We start from the raw sequence: 26,381 nt of genomic DNA, 5'->3' as shown, positions 1-26,381 counted from the left end.
CTGCCAGCTCTGAGCTTATGCAACAGAGATGCTCATCGTCCTAAAAATATCAGTGCTTATCTGTGTCGCGTGTGGCTTCACAAAATGATGATGCAGTTAAGATTAATTTTATTTTCTCATTAATACATCCATGCCCATTTGAGCCAATGGCTAAGAGAGGTTTCTTTTTGGACCATCATAGCACAGCAGACTGTATCATAGACACACAGCGAACGTTATATTACTGTAAGCTGAGGTTGGATGAAAAGCCGTGGTGTCTCCTCAGAACGGGACACGAGAAAACAAATATATTTGGTGATGTTGCTGCACTTGAACAGTTTTTTAGTTTTAATCTATAATGTGTGTCTGTGCTGTAATATGGAGGTATTTTTGACCCACAGATGAATCTTTTTCAGATAAATTATTGACCGCTATTTGTCCTTCGTGTTGGAGAGAATTTCATGGTAATTTTCCTGACAGTTTCACATGCATGCACACACAAAGACACAGCGTTGAATATTGGGGACCCGAGAAAAGGACCACTTCAACTGAAAATGTGAAGTCATTCTGCTGTCCAACTTTGTTTCTCCGTGTAGCCCCAGCAATCATAAATATTTAACACGTGCATGCATTGTGAATGAGAAGGGGCAGAACAAAACAAGCCTTCGTCTCACTAGCGCCGCACAATTCCACCAAAACTAGCACACAACCCCTCATCTTTATACAGATGTAGGCAAACCCACATGCACACACGTACTATTGTTCCCTGCTGGGTGCGCTGTAGGGAAAATGGTTGTGGAAACCCAGGGTGGCTTCTCCTCAGACCAGCATCTCCTTTCCCCATTTATGAAGACTTGTTTTGGGAAATCACATGGGGGAGCAGGCACGGCAGACTGTGCAAGAGGTCTTAGACTGCTAGTTCACTTGAAAAGAAATGAGAGGAGCTGCTCCGTCACCATCTGCCAAAAATACGAATTCTGCCTTTCCTTTTTTCCTGCTCCTGTTTCCTTCCTTCTTCCCTCCACCCTCCTCTGTCTCTCAAACTTGTCCTTTCAGTAACAGTGAGAGGGACGGATCATCTCACCATTGTTCAACTGGTATTGGTGAGAGTAAACTGGCTGGCAGTGGTGGGAGGTGTGTGTGTGTGTGTGTGTGTGTGTGTGTGTGTGTGTGTGTGTGTGTGTGTGTGTGTGTGTGTGGCCCAGGAAGCCACTCCTCCTCTGAGCTGATTCCAGTCATCACAGCGATAATGAAGTGCACACGACGCTGCCCGCCCGCCTGCCTGCCAGTGTGACATACTGTCACCGTCCTGGAGGACACGCACACTCTTACACATTCACACACACACACTCACAGTCACTCACTGACGGGGCACGCAGCCTGACTCATCACACATGCACACACACACTCACACAGTCCTGGGAAGGAGTAGAGGACGGAAAAGAAGACCAGGAGAGAAGAATAAGAAGAATTTTACACAGCCTTATGGTTTCCTCTCTGTGTGACTGACCAGCGGTGATTGTGGGTGCTGAACAGAGACAACAATCCTGCCGCTCACGCACATACACACCTCTCCCCCGCAGCCACGGATTCTTGGATTAGTGTTCCCCGGTGTGGAGTGTGGGAGTCGCGGAGCGGAGCAACATGGGGAACCAGGCAGGGAGGCAGGAGGAAACAGAGCCAGGTCTGCTTCTTGTGTCGTGGTTTGCCTCAGCATCTCTTCTCCCTCTTTGTCTGTATCCGTCTTTCTGTGTTGACGTAATGAACAAAGACATACATTTGTTAAATACAATAGATGCGAGCTAATCTCCTGTCATGTCGTGTCGAGTACATCTCTCGTAGACAGGTCCTGGTTAATGAGCACTGACCAAGATGCACACCAACAAAGCACTGACTGAATGTGCCCTGCAGCTATAGACGCTGTTTAATCGGGTTAGAAGTTATTCATCCTCTGTGTTTTGCTGTATTTATTTATGCGTGCATGTCCACAGTTTTTGTGTGTGTGGTTATTGTTCTGGTGTGTTGTGTTTCTGCTTTGAGTCAGTCCAGGTCTGCAAGTGTGCATGCGTTTGCACCTGTGTGTAGATATGGGGACTGAGGTGGGGGGAAAGTGCTGAGTGAGATTTGCCTGACAGTAAGCATGAGGGAACCTGCCAGTGGAGATGGTATCATCAGTCTCACGCTCGCATCCTTCCACTGCTCTGGGCTCGCTGCGCCTCCGTAAGATTTCCATTTCAAAGTCCCTCTGAACTACACTCAGCAGCAACTTCAAACTCATCTCGAGGCTACCGAGCTTTTCAACATCTTTGTAACCTCTCTGAATTTCATTTAGAGAATGAACATTTGCTTCTTAATATGTGTGTACTTGTGTATTTGCATGTTTCCATATCCCCCAAAAAATAGCTGAATAGACTCTGAAAAGATCAAGTTGCTTGCTAGGGCAACAGGCACACACACACACGCACGCACACGCGCACACACACACACACACACACACACACACACACACACACACACACACACACTCACACACACACACACACACACACACACACACACACACACACACACACACACACTCACACACACACACACACACACACAGTGTTTTATCAGTGGTGGGTGTTAAGCTGCATCATTTCATAGCAGTGGCATGTGTTGCTTGAAGATAGAGCACAGTAGGCTCAGATTGGATAGCAGTGGTAGCAAGCTGCTGCATGCTTGACAAGATTAGCTCCCAGCTTCTTCTCCATGCGCACATATAGCGCCCAGTTAATACATTACACACAAAACAAAAGATTGAGTAGTGAATCAAAGTGCTGGCAAAGAGGAGGGTTATCTGATCTCACTAATTATTGTGTGTATACTCTGAAAAAATTTAGTGCTTTTCGGTACTTACTGTTGGTATAAAGTGATTATGGGATTGGTACTCAGAGGAAGTGCATATGGAAGTATGTATAGGCTAAAAATCAAATGAGTCAGAGTAGAGAGTTTGCCATACAATCAATCATGTCCTTTACGCTATGAGAAATATTTAAACTCTACTTGGTCCAGCCTCCCACATGAACCTCCATTATGAAATGAAGCAGTCAGCTATTTTGTGAATTGATCAGCCTATTTTTCTTATGAAGCCGCTCTCCATTTTCTAAAATGAGTCGCTATAGTAAATGAGAATTGATCATTAAATGGCTTGATTTTTCATTATGCCCAGTCATGAGATTAGGCTATAGATTCTAGAGCGCTGAAGCCAAGAACACACAGAAGGCAATCAGTCCATTCTTCACAAGGTAGTAATATAGGTTTTGGCTCATACCTGTTTTTTTTCACTGATGGACAAGAAGCACAGTGAAGTTTGTAGTTTCTGCTGCAGCTACCGTTCCACCTAGACAGTGAAACAGCCAGCTGAGGTATGTCAGACTTTGGGCACAGAGAGTAGAATAACAGTGGTGGTGCTAGAAGTAGGAAAAGAAACGTGGGAACAGGAGGAACTCGTTCGGACTTGATTGATGCTGTTATCTCTGAAGTGGAAGGCTAAGGAGTAAGCTGTCTGCTGCAGTGATAAGCAGGTCGTTATCAAAACCAAACTACACTGACGGCTACGACACAGAGCCTTCCTGTCTCCCCACTGGCTCACCAGGAGAGCAGCCAAGACCAGAGCCTGTGGTCAGCATGTTGTCAGCTGTTGATGAATTGTCAGTAAAATATAGTCCAATAACAGAGGGTCTATTTTCAGAGCTACGACTCAGTCAATCATTCCCTTGGGGGCTCAGGATGAAAGAAAGAAAGTTAAAGCATGTTTGTGCAGTGATGTAAAATCGGTTGTCGTGACTTTCACATGGTCAAAAATGGGAAATTTCGAAGACCTGTGGTTTCCTCGGGACTTTGATTCGAATGCTCGAAGGTAGCTGTAATGTTTGAGGTCGCTGCCAAATACTTGGAATAGCACAGTGTTTTTAAAAGTAAGGGATGGGGTTAATATCAATGTTGCAGTTGGCATGTTGTCATTAGAACAACATTGTTCTTTTTGTCCACACTGTTTATCACTAGTACATCAACATTAAGGTTTGTATGACTTTTGGTATGAGGTCAGAAGCCAACTCCATGAAACAGATTGTACCTAATGGAAACTGTTCAGTCCAGCTTTCATTTGCAGGTGTACTTGGGTTTCTTTAGGTGGAATGGCGTCCTGAATTAACTCGGTTAACTTTGTAATTCGTTCGGTATTTAACCAGCCTTCCTGCCTGTGCAGAGAACAGCAGTGCAGACAGCACGCCCCCTTCAGGCAGATTGAAGTGGGATGCCAAGTTCTGGTGACAGATGGGTTGAAAATGTATATAGTGTGTGATTTGTGTGTGTAGCTACTGTTTAATAGATGATCTAGCAGCTTGGGTAACATCAGACAAACCAGTGTGTATGATTATTAAAATAAAGTTTCAGAGCCATGCAAATGATGGGAGTTTCCTAGGAGAGACAGCGAAACTGGAGGGAGCTGGCTGATTCTTGAAATATAGGTGGAACCAGGGAAAAATTACAATATTGACAGTCATCCCAGATATGTCGCTAATTGTATAATTTCTCTAATGTGATATTTTTCCTCACCTTCATTTAGACCATCTGCCAGTGAGAGCAATTACAAAAACACTGTTGCCACATGCTCACACCGGCTGCAGCCTTCTCTGTTGATACTGTTGCATCTGTAAAACAGTGAATGAATTACTTTATAACCTCACAAACAACGCAAAATGACTCGTTTCACGATCACAATTTAAACCGTTCAGCTTTAAGAAGATTTAGAAAGTTTATAAGGGCCACATGTTTGAATTATTTTATTCCCATTCAATATCACGTCATAACCTTGAAGATAGCCAGGTTGGCTGGTGGAGGTCTGTGGTGTTCATGCTCTGCCTGTAGAGCCCGGGATTCATTCATCCGGCAGCACAGGAAAGTCTCACCAGACACCAGATGTAAAAACTCTCTACACTGTGAAATATAAAAGATTTATCTGGTGCTAAAAGGCTTAATTGGCAATTAGTAAACGCATTTGGTGAGGGCTTGAACGTCACAGACAGATTATAGCTTTTTCAAGTGCCTATATGTCTGTATTTATACTTACAGATTGATGGATTGATCGATGAAAAGACTTTTTTCAGTCAATGGGGGAATTTTTTTTTAATTTTTATTTTTTTATCTCATTTCCTCTCAGTTTTTGTATGATGAGTCGGCTGACACAGAAGGGAGATGTTGTGCTTAAGGAGGATTAAGGTTTGCATTGCTCCTGCTTGGTAGACTCCTGTAGTGTTGCAATTTTCAGGTTTCACGCATAAATCTCATTCCAGCTTGGCCTCCCCTCAGATATGCAGTGACATCTGCCTTCCCTTTTCTCCCAAACAATTGTTTTAGCAGCCAAAAATGCAAACTGATTTATCGCAGCTAGCACTGAAAATAAGATACCAAGATCACCCATGAGGAGCCTAATTCCCCTAGCTGATTTTTGAGATGAGTTTTTTTTGTCTTAAGACACTTCTAACTGATAGTAAATGCTTACCTGTGCACCAGGTGAACCCTGCTCCCACTCAGCCAAAGGGGGTAGAAGGACACCACCTCAATACCATATCAGAGCAAACTGACGTAGAGCAGGGATTCAATATGAGGAAGCAAGTCTGTCCAACTTTTGATAACCCCTGAGGAAGTTACATGAGTCATACTTTCCACGGCAGTTAGCAGTTGGTACAGTAAATACACCGGCCACTCCACAGTGCTTTGTGTTTGCAGAGAAAGGTGTGTGCTGCTTAAATATGTAACAGAGACTATTGCCTGGACATCAAAGCTGGCACATTATGGCCTTCAATACTCGGCTCATAAACATCTTTGGTTTATGGTGGAGCAGTTAAAAATGCTTGTTTGACACAGACACCCAAAACAAATCTGGAGCTGACATGTAAGCCACTCAGCTTGTGATTGTGTGTTCAATGCAAATCAAACTTGTTGGGATGTGGTTTGTATATCGGTCAGCAGCTGGCTGTGGCTCGTTCTCTGTCTGGGAATGGTAATCCAGGCCTTTCTGTGGGTGACGGGGCCGATGCCTGCTATCCAGCACTGTTTGTTGTCTTTAGAACAACAGCCCAAAGAAAGATCAAACCAGTGTCCGAGAGTGAAGCTGGAATACTGGGTGTCATCTTGTTAATTATCTGTATTTGTCCTGCTGTCCAGTCACACCAGAGCATGACACAACAAAGTTTGTTCACTGACCATGTCAATAGTGACTATTTGTAGGTTGTGTGACAGAGATAATGGCCCCTTCATAAATCCGCTGTGTCAGCTGTCATGAATTTCAGTTGCCTTTCCATTCATTTTGTGTTAAACTTTGATCAGTCACTGTAGAGATGGAGCTGTAGCACCTAAGCGTGGCTTGAAATTATGGGCTGATGGTTTTTTTTTTGTCCTTTTTTGCAAATTTGTCTTTGCAGCTTAATCTTTCCACAGAATATGTTTTCTTAATCCTTTCTGTGGTCACTCCAGGAAAGCAAATCACAAACGTTTAATACGTCCTAAGTCTTGTAACACTTATTCAAAAGGTATAAAGCTGGGATGGAAATCATCAGAGGCTTAAAGCTAAGTTTAGCGTTGCTCATTACAACCTGTTACCCATCATGCACACTGATCCTATAAACCTGCAATCATGTCAAATGGCATATTATTATTCTTTCACTGAGTCCTGTGGTAAACTGTTTTCCATTTGGAGTATAAAGGAATCCTCTCTCTCTGTTGGCCGCCTGTTGGCCTGTGCTATTGGATACCTTTGTATTGGCTCTTTAAGAAGTGTAAAGCTGAGTGGATCAGCATAAGGATGCTGTGTGTTAAATGTCCTTGCATTCAGGCCACTTAAAATGATTCAATCAAAATGTTTCAGAGAGCCAAAGAAGCCAGGCCAAGTGGCCCTGCGTGGCTTGCCAGCTCTCATGCTGCACTTTCCTGCTGTGCTGCAGAGGAACCACAGAGCTGTTCACTTTTCAGGCAGAAGCAAGTGTCTCAGCTTCAGTCTTGCATACTGTATGTTTTTTAAATGCAGGGTGGAAGGTTTGCCTGGTCAGTTGTGGGCACGATTGATTAACATGCCACCAGCTGACTCGACAAGACACGCAGCAATGCTGCAGACTAAAAGTGGGATGTTTTACTGGACCTGTGCTTACAGAGGAGGTTTGGACCTCCTAACAGTGGTGTTGGGGAGTCAGCTGGCCAAAAATAACTGGAAAAGATATGATTATTAGTGGGAAAGTCACAGAATGTTGACTTTTCTTCCAGTCAATCTGAAACGTTTAACCGAAGGTTTGTTTTACTTTAAAATCTGTGGATGCTACGGTGAACTTATCCCAAATGCAAACAGCTATTCAAATCATTTCTGTAGTTCGTCCCTAAACGCTGGTTTCAAGACATCCTTCAGTGAATCTCTGAGGCATGATGGTCCGGTATATCTGCTTTCCTCTTGTTAAATTCAATTGCCCTTGTTTCCCTTGTTTGACTGTTATTGTGTATTATCCGATTGCTTATTTATTCACCTTGAACATGATGCCATGTCCGAGAATGAGAGCAGAGATGTCAGATTATTAAGAACTACATGTTTTTCATGCTGTATTATTCTAAAGCATCTTTATTACAAGATCAGTTATTTGTTCTTTCTTGTTTTTAAAGTTGTGTCCAGTGAAAGTCATTTTATCCTCAAAAAGTGTTTTTCAGTGGCTGTTGTGATGCAGTTTACCATCCAGATGTCTCTCTGCTCAGTCAGTGTGGCCGTCATGGAGCCTCGGTTGTGTCCATCCTCCGCTCCTCTGTGGAAAGGAATGAATGTGTGTCGCAGTATCTGACTGATGGCCACCTGTTGACCTATTTCTTGCTCTTGCGGTCTGACAACAGGAAGGCCAGAAACACAGAGTGTGTTTTCTGTCTCTCCTCTCCACTTCCACCTGAGCGAAAAACTGCACATAACATTTCCTGAAACCCGGAGGGGAAGAGAGAGGAGCGTCACTGAGAGATTCCCATCCAAAGCTTGTTTGTGATGGTTACAAAGCAAATGCGTCATTTCAGTGCCAACTCTCTGACACTTGGCCACCTGCAGTCATTAATTCATCATGACTCGCCACCCATGACCCTCCTGTTCAGTAAATTGAAGACTCTGTGCACTTTGTTCACAGTGCACTCTGTCACCTCTTGGCAGGCTGGCATGCTGGCTGCAGTTAACTGACGGGTGCTGGATTGTGTCCAGCCACACAGCTCCTGCTGTGATTTGAAAACTTATCTTCATTAGAAAGAAAGAAGCCTGCACAGTGCATTACTGTGATCGAGGAGCTGGCTTCCCATGAAATGACTGAATGTCTTACTGGAAGTCAGTGTTTGTAATTCATTTAGATAATTAGTTAATTCAAACAAAACAATCACTTCATATGCTAAGTCTCCTCAGTGGCAGCAAGCCTGTGTTTGTAGCTGCTGTCTAAATACTGTCATAACTTATAAAAAAAAAAAAAAGTCCACATTGACAATAATCAGTCTTCTTGAATTCACTGTGAAGCACTGATTTGTCATTTGTATTTTAGAAGAGTGAGAATAAAACAATCTCTAAAATGGTGACTATAATGAGAGTCTCATTGACAAAGTTCCCTTTCATTGAAGGTGATTTCCTTCTCTTTCATCAGAGCTGGTGCTTCAAAGCATTTCCATGTTGCTAGCTGGTTTCCACAGACTGAATGTGGGTTTATTCCTAGCTAGAGGAGGACACTCCTCAGTGAGCCTTTTAACTGCCCATTCCACTCCTTTTCATAGATTTAGGTCTTTTCGGAGGCACAGTCGCTATAAAGGGTCCTGGACCTGAGCCGGCCTACATCGAAGCCAGCACTAAATTCAGACCAAGCTAACTGTTAACAACCTTGGTCTTGGATGGTTTAGCGTTGATATGTAAGAGTTTTGCACTTTTTTTCTTTGAAGATCATAAAAAATGTATTCTTGTGCCTTATGAGATTCACTATAAGTGAGGCAACTGTGAGAAATTTGTGTCCCTAATACAACCACAAAGTCTGCATTATGTTTTCTCTAGTTTACAAAATGTCCGCAGCCACTAATACGGTTATGGCTGAATTGTCAGATTACTAAATTGTAGTGGTTCATTTTATGATCGGGGGGCTTTTCTTTTGTGATATCACTCTCTCCAGCCGTCATTAGGAAACAAGCTGATTCCTGTGTCACTCAAAAGGCTTTGCAGCATACTTCAGAAGGCTTGATGATAAAATGAATAACTAGTTTTCTCCTTTACATTCTTTGTTCTGTTGTATTTGACTTGGTTGGACATTAGACAAATTGTTATTACGCATGTGGATTCCTTAAAAACTAAATTCAGCATGTCGTTTCAGTGCGCTGCCACGTTCTCTCCTGGGAGTCTTTAACTCACAAGGTTGGCCATTGAGCCGCTCTGCTGGAGCATCTGGAGGTTAAGTGTCTCATTCGTGGCCATCTCAACTGTAATATTTCAGTTAAAGTTTCTCTCACTTTAATCGAAATTGATTTTACAACAGAAATTTGGCAAAATGCGGAGTTAGCATTTTTTACATCCTCATCACGGTGTTTAAAACATGTTCAATAACCATCAGAAAGTTGAACCAGTTTGCACCTGTATACAGTATTCATTCCAAAAATGTGTTGGGCTGGAACAAGTGCAAAAAATACAAGTGGTTTTGAAATAAAAAGAAAATGTAATCATCTGCAATGATGCTTGGAGTTTGAATACAGTGCAACACAAAGGCAGCTCTGTTATACGCCCTTAGTGTCCATCTGTATGACACTGTATTCCAGTGGCTCTTTAGGTTCCTGCAATCTTGTATGTGCTGACTCTTGGCATCTAGACTGGTGTCATTTCCCCGTGCACATGAAGCAGCTGTGGTGATGTCATGGTTAAAGAGGTGGGCGATCTAAAGATGAGTGACTTAATGTGCTCCATCTGGGTTTTATTCACTAAGAGCAGGAGGAAAACAGAGTCTGAAGGAACAGCAAATGAAAGGCTGTCCCACAGTCCCACTCTTGGCATCACTCATTCTCAAGGGAGCAGACTGATCTTAATCACATCAGACTGTCTAACAAAGATCTATTTACCCTCTTTATTACCTGCCGTAAGGAGAATATGACAAGTGGCTATTAAATATGCACTAGCTGTTAGGTGTTTCTTACTTTCTCTGCCTTGTCTGGGGATGCTTCCTGTAGTGCATAGTAAGTACTCACTTCTAACATACAGTGTTGATTTAGTGTTAACATCCTCTATGTGACAGTACATAATTTAAAAGTGCATGCTGTCCTCATTCTGTCACTCAAGGATTCACCCTCTTCGAATTGCAGACAAAAGTGACTGTGGCTGTTTAACGGCCCTCTTTGGATCTTTGTGAAGTGCAGGCCGGTCCAGAAGCAAATTCACCTGATCGGGATGAATTGCTGCATTTGTAAATGTGAATTAAAATGACATCCGCTGGAGTTCTTTTTAAGGAGTGGCTTTGAGAGACTGATCTCACTGACACAGAACTGACGGAGCCCAGTGTCATTCTCCAGCTCTGCATTTTTACAGTCCCTGATTTATTTTAGGTTATCATTAAAAAAAAAAAAGAAGTCTGGTTTTAAATGATTTGATTTTCTATTTACACAGTTTATGTGTCTTTACCTTTCTACTTGAAACACCTTACTTTTTTAATCACAGCTTCTCACTATGGGAATGTTTAACAGCTTTGTACCTCAGAAATTGTGCCAGTGTTGGCAGCTCCTGCCACAGTTGCTAGCTTATTCAATAAGGGGATAGTCTGTGCAAAATGCCTATCAGTGGCAGAGTACTTAAAGAACCCTCCGGGGTAAAAGATTTCCATTCCAAACTAGGCCATTTGTTTGTGTGTGTGTGTGTGTGTGTGTGTGTGTGTGTGTGTGTGTGTGTGTGTGTGTGTGTGTGTGTGTGTGTGTGTGTGTGTGTGTGTGTGTGTGTTGCTCAGGCTGATGCGCTGTCTATCTCCTCACACAGTCTGTCTGTCTGTCTAGTCTTCGCTTTGTGGGTTTGATGATGATGTATGCATGTGAGAGAGACAGTGGTGTCTTTGTCTGTGCACTGCTTAAGCTGCTTTGTGCCTGAATGATCCACGTGCACAGAGACCTTTGTCATCCTTTGAAACAAGCAGCCCCCTTGTTACTGCATCGCTGTTTGCTGATGATCTGAAAACAAACAATGCAACGTTTCCAGGCTGCTCCCAGCTCACGCCAGGCATCAGTAAATACACTTCATATTTGGGAGGGGTCTGATAAAGGCTCACGCCAGCGGCCCACGCTGCTGCCTTTTGAAATGCCACAGTTAAGCTCTGCTGCAGCCATGAATGGCCGCAGACAGCAACAGACAGGCCGTGCCAGGCAGATGCGCTGTTATCCAAACAGAGAACAATATGTGAATAGGGTACAGTGACCATAGTGCTGAATAATACAACGATGAATGTGCCATACTGTCTATTCAATTAGTGTCATTACATGATGTTAACAAATTCATGGTTCCAGCACGTCTGTATGCTGATTTTATTAACCTCCTGTTTAGGTGTCAAGTCTGGCACATGGAAATCTGACTGAGAACAAATTTATCTTAACTTATCTAAACATGAATTGCTAATTGGGAATCTGTAATCAACACATTTGCAGTCCAAGTGGATCTTTAGTTGTTACTCGAACACTGTTTCAATATGTACTTTTGTTTTGGTCTTCTGTTGCAGGTGCACAAGCAGCGAAGAAGTCTGGTATCCCAGCTCCCAGAGAAATCCCATCTGCCATAACAAGAGACCGCATCTCTCTGAGGGACCAACTCAGGAGCTCTTCTAATAAGAGAATGGTTTCGAGTGCCAGCACTTCCAGCCTCTCCACCCTGACAAAGCAGACGCGTAGTTCAGCTAAATCCCGTGCAGATGTTGAGGGCCAGGAAAAGGGTCTTCTGGAGTGCCAGGTGAAAGAGCTGCTGGCTGAGGCCAAGACTAAAGACTTGGAGATCAGCAATCTCAGGATGGAGTTGCAGCGCTGCAAAGGTAAAGCCTCCACTGCTTCCTCTTCACCCTCACACAACTCTGTTTCACGCCAAGAAGCTGCAAGTGACTGTGAGCAGGTGCAGGTGGGAGAGGCCCTGGTGCTGGTTGGGGAGCTGAGGGAGAAGAATGGGAAGTTTCAGAGAGAGCTGGCTGCCCTCAGGGAGGAGAACCAGGCTCTGAAGGAAAAGCTGCTTTGCTTGGAGACTTCCCCTCTATCTAGTACAAACACAAGCTCCCCTTCCAAGCCTTTGGTGAATGGTCTTCCCTCAGACTCCTCAGCTCCTCAACAGGACAGTCCCCCCTCTTCTTCCAGCCCACTCAAAACCTCTGTCTCCTCCAGCTCTGACATCACCAAGGAGTCTCCATCACCTGACTCCTCAGAGTTTGAGAAGATCCCATCATGCTCAGAATCGGTGAGCAGTGGCATCAGTGGGGAAGGTGTTGCAGCAGGTGTGTTAAACAATGTTAGAGGTCCAGATTTGTCAGTACAAAGCCTAACGGAACAGATTCACAAGATGGAGGAGAGCCACCACAGCACAGCCGAGGAACTGCAGGCAACGCTGCAGGAGCTGGCTGACCAGCAGCAAGTGGTGCAGGAGCTGACGACCGAGAACGAGCGTCTGGCTGAGGAAAAGCGCCTCCTGCAGACCTCACTTCAACAGCAGAGAGAGCGTCTGGAAGTGTTGGCCCAGAAGAATGAAACGCTGGCTGTTCGGTTTCAGGAACAGGCTCAAGCTCAGGCCCAAAGGGAGGAGGAGCAGGGTAGCCAAGGGCCTCGGTTGGCCGAGCTGGAGCAGAGGTACGGCGAGCTGGTGGAGAGCTCACGCTTCGAGCGGGAGAAGCTAGTGGACATCCAGCAGCAGCTGACAGGCAGCCTACGGGCTCTGGAGGAGGAGCACCAGGAGGCCCAGGGCCAGGTGCGCTGTCTCAGAGAGGAGATGGACAGGTTGCAGGCCCAGTTGGACAGGGAGCTGGAAGTTGGAGGTCAGGCAGCACAAGCTGCAGAGGAACAGAGAGCAGCAGCAGACTCTCTCAGACTGGATAACAGTAGGCTGAAGGCGCAGGTGGACATCGAGAGGCAAAAGGTGGGTGAGCTGAAGGCCATGCAAAGTGCCAGTGACAGCACTGAGCTGCAGAGTTTGCTGAAGACAGCCCACACTGAGAGAGACAGGCTGGAGGTGGAGCTGACAGAGCTGAGACAGGAGCTGCTTCAGGCCCAGGCTGAGACTGAGCATGTGCGAACCACAATGTCCAAGGTAGGAGGGATGCAAGTTTACAACATGTTTTCCAACTTAGCATTTATATTATACATGATTTATTACACCTTTGTTGGGTCTCTTGATTGAACACACCATGTAAATACTGTATATTATAAAGGAAATAGTGAATGTCAGAGATGTTTTGCTATTTAAGTAATATTTACAAATGGAAACTCAGTCAGAATACTGCAGAAGATATGAGCATTTACAGCATTTATAAAGAAATATGAGTATGAATCTGTTTCTCATTGTGTAGACAGTGTGTGTGTACAGTTGGTTGCTTCCATTGTGTTGAACTAAGTGGTGTGTGTACAAAGCAGGACTTAAATTATGTGTCTCTCTGTGTTTAGAAAACATTTTTTAATCTTAGTGAGTACATTAATTGTGTTGTGTTTGACGACGCTTTCAGGAATACCTCCGAGAACAATCTGTCCATCCACATTCACTGTAAACTATGAAAAAGCCAAGCAGTTAAAATGCTGCATTAATTGTCCAGAAATAGCTTTATCACCTCTATTGTAATTAAAAATACCAATCTAATGGCGGCCATCATATTTTGATAACTCTTCACTCAGTTACCACCTATTTAATGTGGATGAGGACATGCATCTCCCACAATGGTTTGATCATTAATGAGTTCATAGCTGTTCTTGGTTACTTTTCTTCACCACAACAGCACATGAACTGTTCACTCAAATCCTTTTCACATGTTTCTCTGTAGTAACTTTGGTTTTCCCCCACAACACCACAAACACTAGAAAGTCTGAGGCAGTGTGGGTTTGGGGTCATGTTGGTGCTTGTTGCTCCAAAGTGAGACGTGTCACCATCAGCTGAGTGATGTCATCCCTGTTGGACTGTGACCGCGGTGCCAACAGTAGGGTGGTCCACCAGTGCGTGACACTTGTGAGTCACACTCCCGTCCACTGCCACATGGGTGTGAGGAGGAGGCCACTCCATAACTTCACTCGCAAACATGCTAATCTGTTAGAGCCCCATGGTGTCAGCTATAGAGTGTCCTGCATAACTCCATCATTTACTTCTTTTAGTATATTATCGTCATAGAGATCTGCCTTACAGCAAGCAGCATGGCACTGACTTCAGCTTCAATAGCAAAGAAAACAGTGATGCAGTCGGACTGAGTCAGAGTCATCACTACCTTGCATGTCAGACATAGTTTAGTTATTAAGCTTATTATCTTTCTCTAGCTGAAAGCTAACAGTTTGTTTTAATCAGAGAAAACAGTATGAATGATAATTATCATCCTGTAACGAGGGCATCTTTTATCATAGGTTTTGAAATGTAGAGATCTAGAGAAAGGAGCAAATGAACATACTACTATTTAAGAATGCCAGGAAAAATATCATATTACTAGTCTGTCTTTAGCCAAAAGAGTCTGAAGAGTTCATCTAATCAGCACGGGGATATTCTGTTTCTTTCATATGAAATACTGCCATCATGAGCTCTTCTATCTGTACACATGCACAGGTGGAGGCAAAATGCCAGCAGGTTCAGGAGCGGGCCGAGAGGAGAGAGCAGGAGCTGAGCAGCCGGGTGGCTTCCCTGGAGGAGGCCGTGATCCAGGCTGACAACCAGGTGAAGGAGCTGAAGGAGACCATCTTCGAACTGGAGGACCAGGTGGAGCAGCAGAGGGCCGTCAACTGCCACACCAACCAAGCTGTCCTGGACATGGAGAGTACGTTCATCATGTCAGCGGCTGTTCACTTCTCTGTGGCTCTGCTGTAATTAGAAATCTTAAATGTAGCTTGGATGGAGTGGTTTCAAAAATGTTGTTTATCCCAAATGGGGTGACAAAATATTTGAAACACCTGAAATGACCACAAAATTGAAACAATGCCTCTCTGAACAGTTCTCAATATAACATTGATGATGATAGGATTTACTGCAGGACTGCTGGAAAACAGTTTAAGCCAAATGTACCACATAAGCAATCTTATAAAATGTCAATTGGCAATGGAGTGCATATGAAAATGACATGCAAAGTTAATATTTTGACACATTTGTCTTTGACTTGCCATTAGTGCAGATGGTAAACTGGATATGGCTGGATACACTGTATTTCCACACGCTGCTATAAATACTGGTGGTTGAGTTTGGTCTGATTCTAATGTTGTCCAGAAGTAACTATCACTTTTATAAGACACTTGATGCTATAAATTGGCTAGTGTATCTTCACTATACTGAACACGCTGCAGTTGGTGGTGAATACTGTTGGATTAGTGGGAATCTTCCTGAGCTCACAGTATGGTGGAGCTGACAGTTTGGGAAGCAGTTCTCACAGACCTTGAATTTGCCATTGCAGATTTTGCAAAAAAGCTGGAGGAGCAGAAAGCTGATGCAGAGCGACAACTGAAAGTTTTGAATCGGCAGATGAAGGTAAGAAAGCTTCAATACGCAGAACTATAAAGGTTCAAAGGTTCAAATCCTGCTGACTCTGTTTGCTATTTTGGCCACATACCATTTAATTGGGACATTCTGAGATCAGATCATCTTTGTTGGACTTTAGTCACCCACTGTTTTCCCTTTCCAGTATAGTATTTCTCTTCCTTTCATCAGTCATACAATAAATGAACGCTTGATTGTTACTTCTGGCAGAACGTCGGAGCGTTGTCGAGCTCTTTAACATTGAATTCACAGTATCCATATTGTTGTTATTGTTTTGTTTGGAACAGAATAAACGGAAGAAGCGGTTAAGTTTTGATCACATTTTTGATTTCGAAATTTCCACAGTTGCCGACTTAATTCAAGTGACCATAGCAACTGTTTTACAGCCATCCTCTGTCCCAGGGTCAGTGAGTTGTATTTAAAAGATAGATTTTGGGTGGAGTATCACTTTAATTTCAGGATGATGTTGTCGGGCTCAGTTTTTCCTTGTCTTTTTGCCAAAATGACCTTTAATTCTTCTTTCCACTGAGCATTGTTCTAGTAGCGGTGACAGGCAGCTTTGTATTTTTTGGCAGCCACTGATCCTCTCTATGGTATTCTTCCATGATCATCACTACTGTTTGCTGTTTTCCTTTCAGATAGAAATTATTAAGTGCAACAGATATAATCTTCCTGGATTTCATGGTCACAGTTTATAATTTGTGACTTTTAAAATGTGACTAATTTTCTTTTTCCAGGAAATGCTGAGCAGGTAAATGTTGTTTCCAGTAAATACAATAGAGTATTTATTTAGTTACAAAAACAACAGTTTGGGTATCATTTGTTGATCAGATTTCATTTATATTTTGGGACCACTTACTGCTGCCATCCAACAAAATCAGTTCCTTTGTTAGTTGATTATTTCTGTCTGTATATATTTACATCTGCGTCCTCCTCCATGCGTTTAGGATGAAAAGGAGGAGTGGCGTCGTTTCCAGGCGGACCTCCAGACAGCAGTGGTGGTGGCCAACGACATCAAGGTGGAAGCTCAGCAGGAGCTGCGCGCACTCAGGAGGCAGCTGCAGGAGGAACAGGATCGCAGTGCAAAGCTTTCCGCAGACCTCGAGGCTCTGCAGGGAGTCAGGTACCATCTCCACCATGCTCCAGTTTTTCTGCCCCCCTCACCAGCTCTCCAGCTCCCCCTGTTCAGCATCGGGCTGCAGTTCCTTTCTCTCTGAACATATGTGGATATGAGATACCTGCCAGAGTCTTGCCATATCTCCACCCATTGGCATGTTTTATACATGCGGTGCAAACAATAATAACTCCAAGAATCTCTTGCTTAAGAGGTTTCAAAAAGTCCTATGTGGTATCAAAGTAGGAAAGCTTTTTGTGTTGATAAAATTTAGTTCATATCTTACTGTTTCACCAGATAAAATCCTCAGAGTTTCAGAATTTAGGTTGCTGGGATTTGGCAGACTCTGTTGGTAAAGTCTTTCCCTCTCTGTATTCTACTACTTTAAGCTGCTGCCCTCTTTGTCTCCCTCTTCCACACTTACACTGTCCTATAGTAACATTCAAACCTCACACTAGACAGTAGACTGCATTGATTAGAAGATGTTATTATTACATGAGAAGGCAGATGTGGTGGCAGATCTGCTTTAATCAAAGATGCTCCTTTGATCTAAATGCGTCACAAACAAAATCTTCCCCACCAGTGTGTCATGCCATTTAATATTTCACATAGTGCTGTAGGAGTGTGGCCATGCAGTATTGTGCTTGATGTATTTATGAAGAGCATTGTATTGGATTGTGTGTGAGTATGTAAGTGTGTTTGAACGTGCAAATGCCATGGTGTTTTTGACGGTCTTCTCCCCTTTCATTATCATGTCAGGTCGAATACTTCTGTGGCAAAGTCTGCTTAGATTTGCTACTGTGTAGTGCTGTGTTTATCTGTGTGGCCCGTCATGGTGTAATCCTTTAAGCAAGCAAATCTCCAAATGATTCCTACTTTTTCAGTCACAAATCTTACGAGAACAGTTTCGGTGCATAAGAAATATTAGTATTTGGTTTAAAACCAGATATATCTTCAGATTTCGTGCATTACTTTTGAATCTAGTTACTATACTGGTCTTAGACCACGGCTAAATCAGCAAACTTTCCCCGAGATTAGCTGTTACGCTGCGTCCGATCCCCACCTCCAGCAGCTCCCTGTGATGATTCTGTCAAAGATGTCCCTGTGACAAGTCTTCCTATGTAAAGCCCAGGTGAGTTCCCTGCCCTGTCAGCCTTCTCTCAGCCAGCCTGCCTCTCCCTGCCCTGTGTGCTGCTGATGCTCACTGACCTTCCTGTCTGTGTTTGGCTTCGTGTTGCTGCTTCAGCCTGTCTGACTCTGTCTGTCTCTCCGTGTGCTGGCTGACTGCACCTTCAGGACTCTTTCCCCTTTGGTTTGCTTTGCCTGGTTCTTTAAACCTGTAGTTCAAGTAGATGTATCTGGTGCCACCTGCTGTTCTCTGAATGAATAAAATAACCTAACTACTTTTTTGATTGAATAGCAGGATGGTCTGCACGGCATGACTGGATTAAACTCATGCTATGCATCATCAGCTACAGATACATTTGCATAGAGTCTTCATCACCGGGTGATTTAGTGAAATTTGACATTATAATTGACTGCATTAATCCCATGAGGTATGCATGGAACAGAGTTTATAAAAGTCCGCAAGTGCCCAGAGGGTTGGCTTTCAAAATAACGATGTTAAGTAAAAATATAAGGTCTCCTGTTCAAAATATGATTTATTCAGTAAGTGTTTGGCAGTATTTCATCTTCTGTCTTCTTTTTCTTTCAGAATAAGTACCGGAGCCACTTTTGATACCAAGACGGCAGTGGAAGGGCACTAGAGAAGAGCCCCTCACCTCGGCACCTCACGAAGACAGTGTTATTGTTGCACTTACAATTTTATTGAAAATGTAATGTGGTAAACTAGTTTCCTTGTAAGCCACTGTGACCAGAGTGGCTGCAGTACACAGAGTCTCATGACACAGTCTGGCTTCCATTTCTCTACACATCTTTTCAATAATAATACTGTGTTTTTATTTCTCAATGAATGTACTCATTATGTTTGTACTTCTCTTGTGTTGAGAAAATGCCATGAGAGACTCCTTTTTATAATGTGTAAAGCTGCTTTGTGCCTTTTAGAAAGTTGAAAAGATAGAAAGTATATGATCTAAATGTACCATGAACAAACAGGGGAGAAGTTTGAAAGATACTGGGAAATGTTCAGCCAGTGGCAAAAGTGAAATAGTTATGATTCATAATGTTCCGCCAAAACAAAGACCATTGTGTAACATCAGAAAATCCACATTTCAAGGCAAGAGCTACATAACAGAATGGAAAGTCCAATTAGTCGTAAACTAGGCAGTTCTTGATCTTGTGCTGGACCTCTCTTTCCTATTGTTTCTATTTGAGTCAAATCTGTCAATCTGTTTATTTACTTTGAAACCTGAAATTTATAGTCTGAAAAACAAAAAGCTTCGCTTTATTTTAAGACTGTTTTGTTGTTTGGTCTGGTTACTACATTAACAGGCAGTGTCAATTTTAGCCACTAGATGGCACCATGGAACACACATTTACTATGAATTGCTGACATGCCTGTCAACTGCTACTGGTGTCATCTGCTGTTTCTGTTTGTCCGGTTTTTTTTTGTTTTTGTTTTTTTTGTTTTTTTAATGATTTCAATATGTATTTTAAATTTATAGTCATTCCTAATATTCTACTGCCAAACTTAGAAGTCGGCACTGCCACAGACACAAATAGATGTACCTCCGTGTCACTTTACTCCTCTGAAACATACCAAAAGGCTGATGGTCCATTTTAACTACTAGACCAAGAAGACTGTGTCACAGGTTCCTGAGAGGATTATATTTTTCCTTAAAGCACCACTGTCAAATGATGTGCTGAATCCTTTTTTTTATAACGTCACTTTTTAGCAACATAACGAGTTATTATAGAATTAACCACATAGACTTTTGATCTGAACCTCAGAGGTCGCTCAAGGCTCTGATAATTCTTCCGTGTTGATCACCACAGATTTAGAGATTTCTTCAATGTCCATTTTAATGTGCCAGACTCTGTTTCTGGGATGTCACTCATTTTGAAACATGTGCTACTTATCACATGGTTGATCTTTGAACAAAACCCGTACAGAACATTGCATACTGTCGTAGTATAACAGTATATAGTTGCAGGATCTCAGGTTCTACTTACAATCCAGTTTTTAAAAGCCATATACAGTAATTCTCCCAGAGAATACGGTACTGGTGCTCAAAATGTAATCATTTGGATACACTCCAAAAAAAACAAAAAGATGAGACGGTAATAGTGTCATAGTTCGTTTTCTTTTAATGAACAACAGTGAATGTCCTGTTAATTTATTCTGCCACGAAAGACTTAGAAAGATTTGTGACTGGTTTTATGCCTGTGAAATGATATATAAAGTATTGTATGTATGTGTGACTGTTGTTCATTCGGCAAATGAATAAATTCAATTACACCAGTCTAATTGCGGGTGTGTTTTTCTGTCAGTCTACTTTTTTTGGAGGTGAGTTTGAGAAATTTCCTCTTTGTTATTCATATTTCATCCCTCACTGATAAAGACACTTCAAAGCCCTCACTCTGAAGCCTCAAGTCCAATATTCAGCAGGGCAATGGGTCCAAAGTGACTGGATTGCTTAAATTTAGTTTGTCATCAGCTATTGAATGCTTCTTCAGTTCAAACTACTATCACATGATGTTGTCAATGCCGTGAGCAAAACCGCCTGTTTTAAAACATGCATTCTTACTGATCAGCAGGTCACCTCGTAAGATAAGTCCCAAAGTGAGGGTTTTGAAAGTCCAATCCCCAGTTCACGTTACCCCGCTGTATATGTTATGTATATGTTTCGACACAGCAACCCTGTTCATTGTGTCCGCCAGGTCCCAAGATGACGAGGTGAGAGCGTCCGACTCCGACAACAGCCGTCACTGGTGCGGCATCTCCATGATCCCGACCACACCCAGCGACACCAGCGCAGATGCTGACTCGGAGCCCGGAGCTACTGTCAAATCCCTCATTAAGTCCTTTGATACTGTTGGACAGAGTGAGCACGAGCACCTCGACACACAGACACACACTGACGAGGGATCACATCAGAGCAGTGTAACTGGAGCAGAACAGCTGATGGGCTGCTGAGATCTCCAGCAGGAATATCTGTCATTTCTCTGCAGCAAAGGCATGTGCAGTTGTGCCGGACTGTCAGGGCTGCGTTGACCCCAGGCAGGTTTTTTAGTAGATTAATTTGACACCTATCAAAAAGTGACATGTTGGATAAATCTGCGTCTGATGAGGGGTCATTTTCAGCGAAGAGATTTAGTTCCAGCTGCACTGTGGAGACGGTTGTCCTCATTGCTTTTTCTTAGCAACTTCAGCATAAACAGTGAATGTGACATAAGTACAGTATGTAGAGCTGGTTTGGACATGTCAATACACTGCTGAGGTTTCACAAGTTGTTTGTCAGTACGTCTTTCAAAACAAAAGCTTTTTTTCAGCAAAAAAAAAGCATGTCAGTCTTCTCAAAATCATCTTGTTAAATGTTGTTAACAAAAACAGAAAGACCAGCACTTTTCCTGAATAAGAAAAAGTATTAAATTGACAAAGCTGTCATATAAATCTGTTATATAATATAAGAGTCAACAAAACTAAGAATCTAACCAAAATAAATGTCAACAATGGGGACATGATGGCTGTTGAATCTTGATGCAACAAACACATATCAGAATTCGGTTGATATCTTGCCGTCTACTCCATGCTGAACTATTGATTTGAAAAGATTTGTATTATGGATTATATGGAGTTATTTTGCTCTAGGTTTAAAAAGTTACTGCTGCATCCTTTTAAGACTTTGTTCTATCTTGGGCCATACTGAAAACACGTTAGACTCATTTTCTTTCAGCCTTTCATTGCCCCATCATCTGCCAATACCTGCTTTATGAATGATTGTGTTGGAGGAACCCACTGAAATCTACGCAAATATACCGGCAGCCATATATTGTCAGTCTTCTCTGTAGAATTATTGTTTACAGTCATCATGCTGAAGTCACTGAATGTATATGATGTTTTTTAGGAATGTAAGATATGATACCTGAGGCTCTTTTGAAACAGCACTCGGTGGGTATGTTACTGGGTCTTTCAGATGGACCAGGCCACACAGTTCAAATCCATTCCACACCAAGAAGCCCGCTGAGTGGGATCCCTGTTCGCACTGCACCTGCTGCCGCCGTCTCCCCTGTCCAGGTACACGCCAAGACCAAGAATTACAAATAGATCTGCTGTTAGTCAGACTGGTTCACACTGATAAGATCCTTGTTCTGTTTTGTCTTTTAGAGGCAATCTTACATAAAGCCACTTTCAAAGACACTGGAAAAAAGAATCAACCTCGGAGAATTCTCTCATCTTCATGGTATGTAACACAGACCTGTTTGTAGGTGTGTAGTCACAGTGTTTCATTTAAAGGATGTACTGAAAAGTAGCAGCGCTGACAACTCTAAACCTTAAACATTCTTTTAGGTGCACGGTTGTTGGAAGAAACAAAACTAACAGAATAGCATCGCTCACAGATCAATAGTCTTCTATTTATTGTTGGCTAAAACCAGAGTGTTTCAGTTTCAAAATACCATCTGCGTTACATGATGAGCATATTTCACAGCACTTGTTTTTGCCTACACTATATAGAAGACTATTGATCTGTGTGTATTCTGTTTGTTTTGATTTACATGCATATCTATTGTATGTATTACATTGTATTATATGTCATTTAGCTACGCTAACAAAAGATGGGCCCCACACGCGTTTTTTTAAACAATGGTATGCCAGCCAAAGTACACCTATGAGTCTGTATCCTCACTGAAAGGTAAATGAATAGGAACAATGATATGCAAACATCCGGCTGCTGCTGGGTTTGTGGAAAGTTTTATGATTTTAAAAAACAAATACCGTAAATGTGGTGCGAAACTCTTAAGAGATCAGCAGGTGTTCCAGCTGCTTCACTGAGAAACATACTGTAGTTTTCAAATCATTGATCAGAAGTTTTTAATGTACTAAGTTGTGGCAGCAGATGCAGATTGTTTAGATTTCATATCTTATTAGGTTCAGTTATGTCTTTGTATGGATGGTGGTTACAAAATAGACTTGTTCAGGCAGCACAGACGCTCTGAAGCTGAACACTCAAGGTGACAGGGCGTCACTGGTCAGAACCGGAGTCACTTTCCTCAGCTGCAAGATCTAAAACTTTATGATAGTCCCTAAAGTGGCATGTAAGAATAGTCTCTCCATTTGTTCCACTTCTCTTCATGGTGCGACAGGAGGGTGACCAGATCCCAACAAGCCAGATGTGGGGCAAAAAGTAGGTTTGTGGGGGACAATGTAGGACATGTTAGCAATGCTGACAAGTAGTGGAACATTTTTATATGTTTATCAAACTTAGAAAATATATTTTGCTGGTTACAGTTAAGCTGTTTAGCATGTGAAGGAACTAAAGAAATGCATTTGTTTTGAATGCAACTTTCCATCCTCGCATGCTAAGTAAATAACGAAGCATAAAAATAAGTTTCACTTCCACAGTGCCAGCTGCGGTGGTGCCAGCTCACTACCACAGTCTGCTGACCTGTATGATTGCCTTCCTGCTTTCTTCACACCCTTTGGACTTAGAAAATAGAGCGTTGACTCTACTGTTAACTAGGGCCAATCAAAAGGTGGGATTCAGGACAAAGGAGTGCAGTCATAAAGTGGGACACCTGGTCACCCTACTGTCCCGCTTTCCCACTGCAGACTGTAATTTGTCAAATGTTCTTCATAATTTGATTCCTTCATTTCTGACTGCCTTTCCTGCATCCTTTGACTCAACAGATAAGTTGTCGAGCTGCGGGGAAGACCTGAAACCTAACAGCCTTATGAGGAAGAGCCCTTCTCTAGAGTCTGTCATCAAAACCCCCGCCTCCCTCAGGAGCCGCACATCATCCTTCAGCTACAACCGAAGCAACAGCAAGCTCAGGTGATCTCACCTAAACACTTTCGTTCCAATGACTCACAGTGAGATATACGTGCAACATTCAGCTGTGCAGGTTTATTTAGAACCGGTGAGGTAATCCTTCACTGGAAACAGTCAAACATTTATTTCCTTGAGGTCAGGAGTAGTAAACACGCATCGTTCGGGTTTGTTTAACGTCACAAGAAATCAGACAGAAATTCAAACCAAATGTCATGAGCCCAGCTTGTTCTGAGTGTACTCTGACTAATCCAAATGAAAGCATCTTCTGATCAAACCCAGCATTGCAACAGACAAGTGAACAGTCTCATACTGAGCCTTCGAAGCCTTTAAATGGCACAAGAAACAAATCCTGTAGTTGTTCCTCAACTTGTTTCTTTGTGTGAATTATTATTCACACAATTTTTATATTTGTCTAAAAGAATCGGGATTGGTCACATGGCTTGTTAAGATTAAAAAATTTTGCAGTGGAATTATACCGTTTCATTTCTACACTTTTTGTGACATATATGTTTCCTCTTGATATCATTGATAAAAGATTTCACTGTGAATGTAACTTCCTTCTTTATAGGCCTTTAAAGTAACCACATATTACACTCAAATCATAGATGGAGTCTTTGCTTATCAGAAAAAGGGACGAGAGACATAAAACTAACATGCTTTCATGTCATTTACATGCGCGCACCACTTATCTCTGTGGTGTAAACTCAAAAAAAGATCAGCTGTAGAAGCCCATTTGATACTACAACCGGTTATATTGGAGGTGCATGACAGAGTGTTCAAGCTTAGCTGTACGTGTTGGCACAGTGAGGCGGTGAAGTTGTTAGAAACACTGGACAACACCCTCAGCTTCAACCAGCATTAATAAACAGCAGTCAAAGTGTTCTCAGAAACCTGTCTGTCCAGCCCACCTCTTCCTCTTCTGATATGACATTACTGAGCTCTCTGCTCTTCATCATCTGTATTTATAGTAACATGTGCTTACATGACACACAGTCACTCAGGTATATTTTTTCAGCGTCTGTCTGTCTCTGTCATTTTGCATACCAAGACATTTACTGATACCATTACTAATGTAAATGTGTGAGACTGCATTGCAGACTTCCTCAGCAGCGGTCTATTACCATGTTTGGTATTTTCTAGCTTTATGATATAGCTGCTGATGATAAATGCAAATGCTCTCCGCTCCCCTATAACATTTGTTTGTACAGGGTCTCGCTGCTTCTGGCATCACAATGCCTCAGACAGGGAAATAATGAATTCAACAGCCGAGTCGCAGGGACGTGTGAAATGTTTACCGTGCTCAGAGCAATGACCGTGTCCCATGGTCTTCCCATGGCCTCAGCTCCAGTACGAACCCCAGGGAGAAGACCCCCTGAATAATACTGCAGACCGGCTGGACAGACATGCAGACCGGCATTTAAACCAGTCTGCTGTAGGAAATAAAGGAGAGAAATTACAAGTGGTACAACAGTGCAGTCAATACACTGTATGTAAATATTTGAGCTTGAGTACGTGGAGGTAGAATGTGAAAATTAGAAGGAATGCCACAAAACAACTGTTCTAAAGCTTTAGATCCCACACTTAAGGCCAGACTGGTTACTGTATGGAGCTGGCTTCACTCCAGAGTAATCCTGAGCCAAGTCTGAACTCTAACAAAAATATACAGAACTACAAAGACGCTCCTATCTGGTAATGATAATATCAGATGAAATAGCAGAGTTCATCCAAGTAATGGAAACTCTGGAATTCAGAGAGAGAACATTTGGAAAAATAAAGCAGTATAACAATTTTTTTTACAAATGGATCATTTTAATTCTGTTAGACAGGATTGTATTTTTATGTCCTCCCTAATGTCCATACCCTGCAGGACATTATAACGTGTCATGCTGGAGGCATTTCTCTCTTCTTCTTTTTTTCATGTCTCTGTGTCAGCAGTATAAATATTTTCAACTATGGAATTAATATTAGTGCACCAGTAATGTTATTTTAGGACCAACATGTTGTAGCTGTGATTTTGTGTGAAATATTTCATAGCTAATTAGTTTACTTCAAGACTGCTTATACTTTTTCCTCTGGCGACTGAGAACTTTCTGGTTTCTCCATCCCCCCAGGCTAAGAGTCTGGGTATCATCTTTGACACATATCAGTAGTCTTCACTTCTTTCATCTAAAAACACCAGCATTCTCACACGTGTCCTGATTTTATCCCATATCGATTATTGCACCTCTGGTCCAGCTCTCAGGCTTCTCTGCAAACTTCATCTTGTCTAAAATTGTAGCTGTCCAAATCATAACCATAATCCTTTCAATAGATATCACCCCTGTCCTCCAGCAGCTTCACTCGCTCCGTTAAATATCATATCCATTTCAATACTTGAAATTACTTGAATTACTACTTCTCACTTTCAAGGTAACCAAGCACCTACATGTCTCACTGATCTCCTTTATATCTACAAACCGTCTTTTACTCTCAGATCCTTCTTCATCCTCCTCAATAAGCACTGCTATTAGCATATTTTACAAATATTATTACTATTATTATTATTATTATTATTATTATTATTATTATTATTATTATTATTATGAGTTTCGTAATAAAAACT

At 42.3% G+C, this 26,381-nt stretch overlaps 1 protein-coding gene and 1 long non-coding RNA gene across 3 annotated transcripts in view; both read left to right on the top strand.

Annotated features, from left to right (window-relative positions):
- Nucleotides 1-26,381, top strand: part of specc1 (sperm antigen with calponin homology and coiled-coil domains 1) — a 75,276-nt gene that overhangs the window by 21,867 nt on the left and 27,028 nt on the right. The window contains exons 1-9 of one of the 2 annotated variants that reach the window (XM_069146971.1): nucleotides 1,134-1,663; nucleotides 11,748-13,309; nucleotides 14,798-15,005; nucleotides 15,633-15,706; nucleotides 16,663-16,838; nucleotides 20,670-20,833; nucleotides 21,926-22,026; nucleotides 22,117-22,192; nucleotides 23,638-23,782. In XM_069146971.1, the coding sequence (XP_069003072.1) occupies nucleotides 1,624-1,663; nucleotides 11,748-13,309; nucleotides 14,798-15,005; nucleotides 15,633-15,706; nucleotides 16,663-16,838; nucleotides 20,670-20,833; nucleotides 21,926-22,026; nucleotides 22,117-22,192; nucleotides 23,638-23,782 (2,546 nt within the window). In that variant the 5' untranslated portion in view covers nucleotides 1,134-1,623. Of the gene's footprint in view, nucleotides 1-1,133; nucleotides 1,664-11,747; nucleotides 13,310-14,797; nucleotides 15,006-15,632; nucleotides 15,707-16,662; nucleotides 16,839-20,669; nucleotides 20,834-21,925; nucleotides 22,027-22,116; nucleotides 22,193-23,637; nucleotides 23,783-26,381 lie in introns of those variants that run through there. The other variant, XM_069146970.1, reaches the window with a different exon arrangement.
- Nucleotides 16,847-20,251, top strand: LOC138196680 (uncharacterized). Its single transcript, XR_011178139.1, has 2 exons — nucleotides 16,847-17,961; nucleotides 18,544-20,251. It is a non-coding gene; the product is annotated as an uncharacterized lncRNA (long non-coding RNA).

The sequence above is a fragment of the Embiotoca jacksoni genome, unplaced genomic scaffold (genome assembly GCF_022577435.1).
Source record: "Embiotoca jacksoni isolate LCO1_2020_lvr unplaced genomic scaffold, fEmbJac1.0.p SCAF_13, whole genome shotgun sequence".
Lineage (NCBI taxonomy): Eukaryota > Metazoa > Chordata > Actinopteri > Embiotocidae > Embiotoca > Embiotoca jacksoni.
This window is presented reverse-complemented; position numbering and strand designations above follow the sequence as displayed.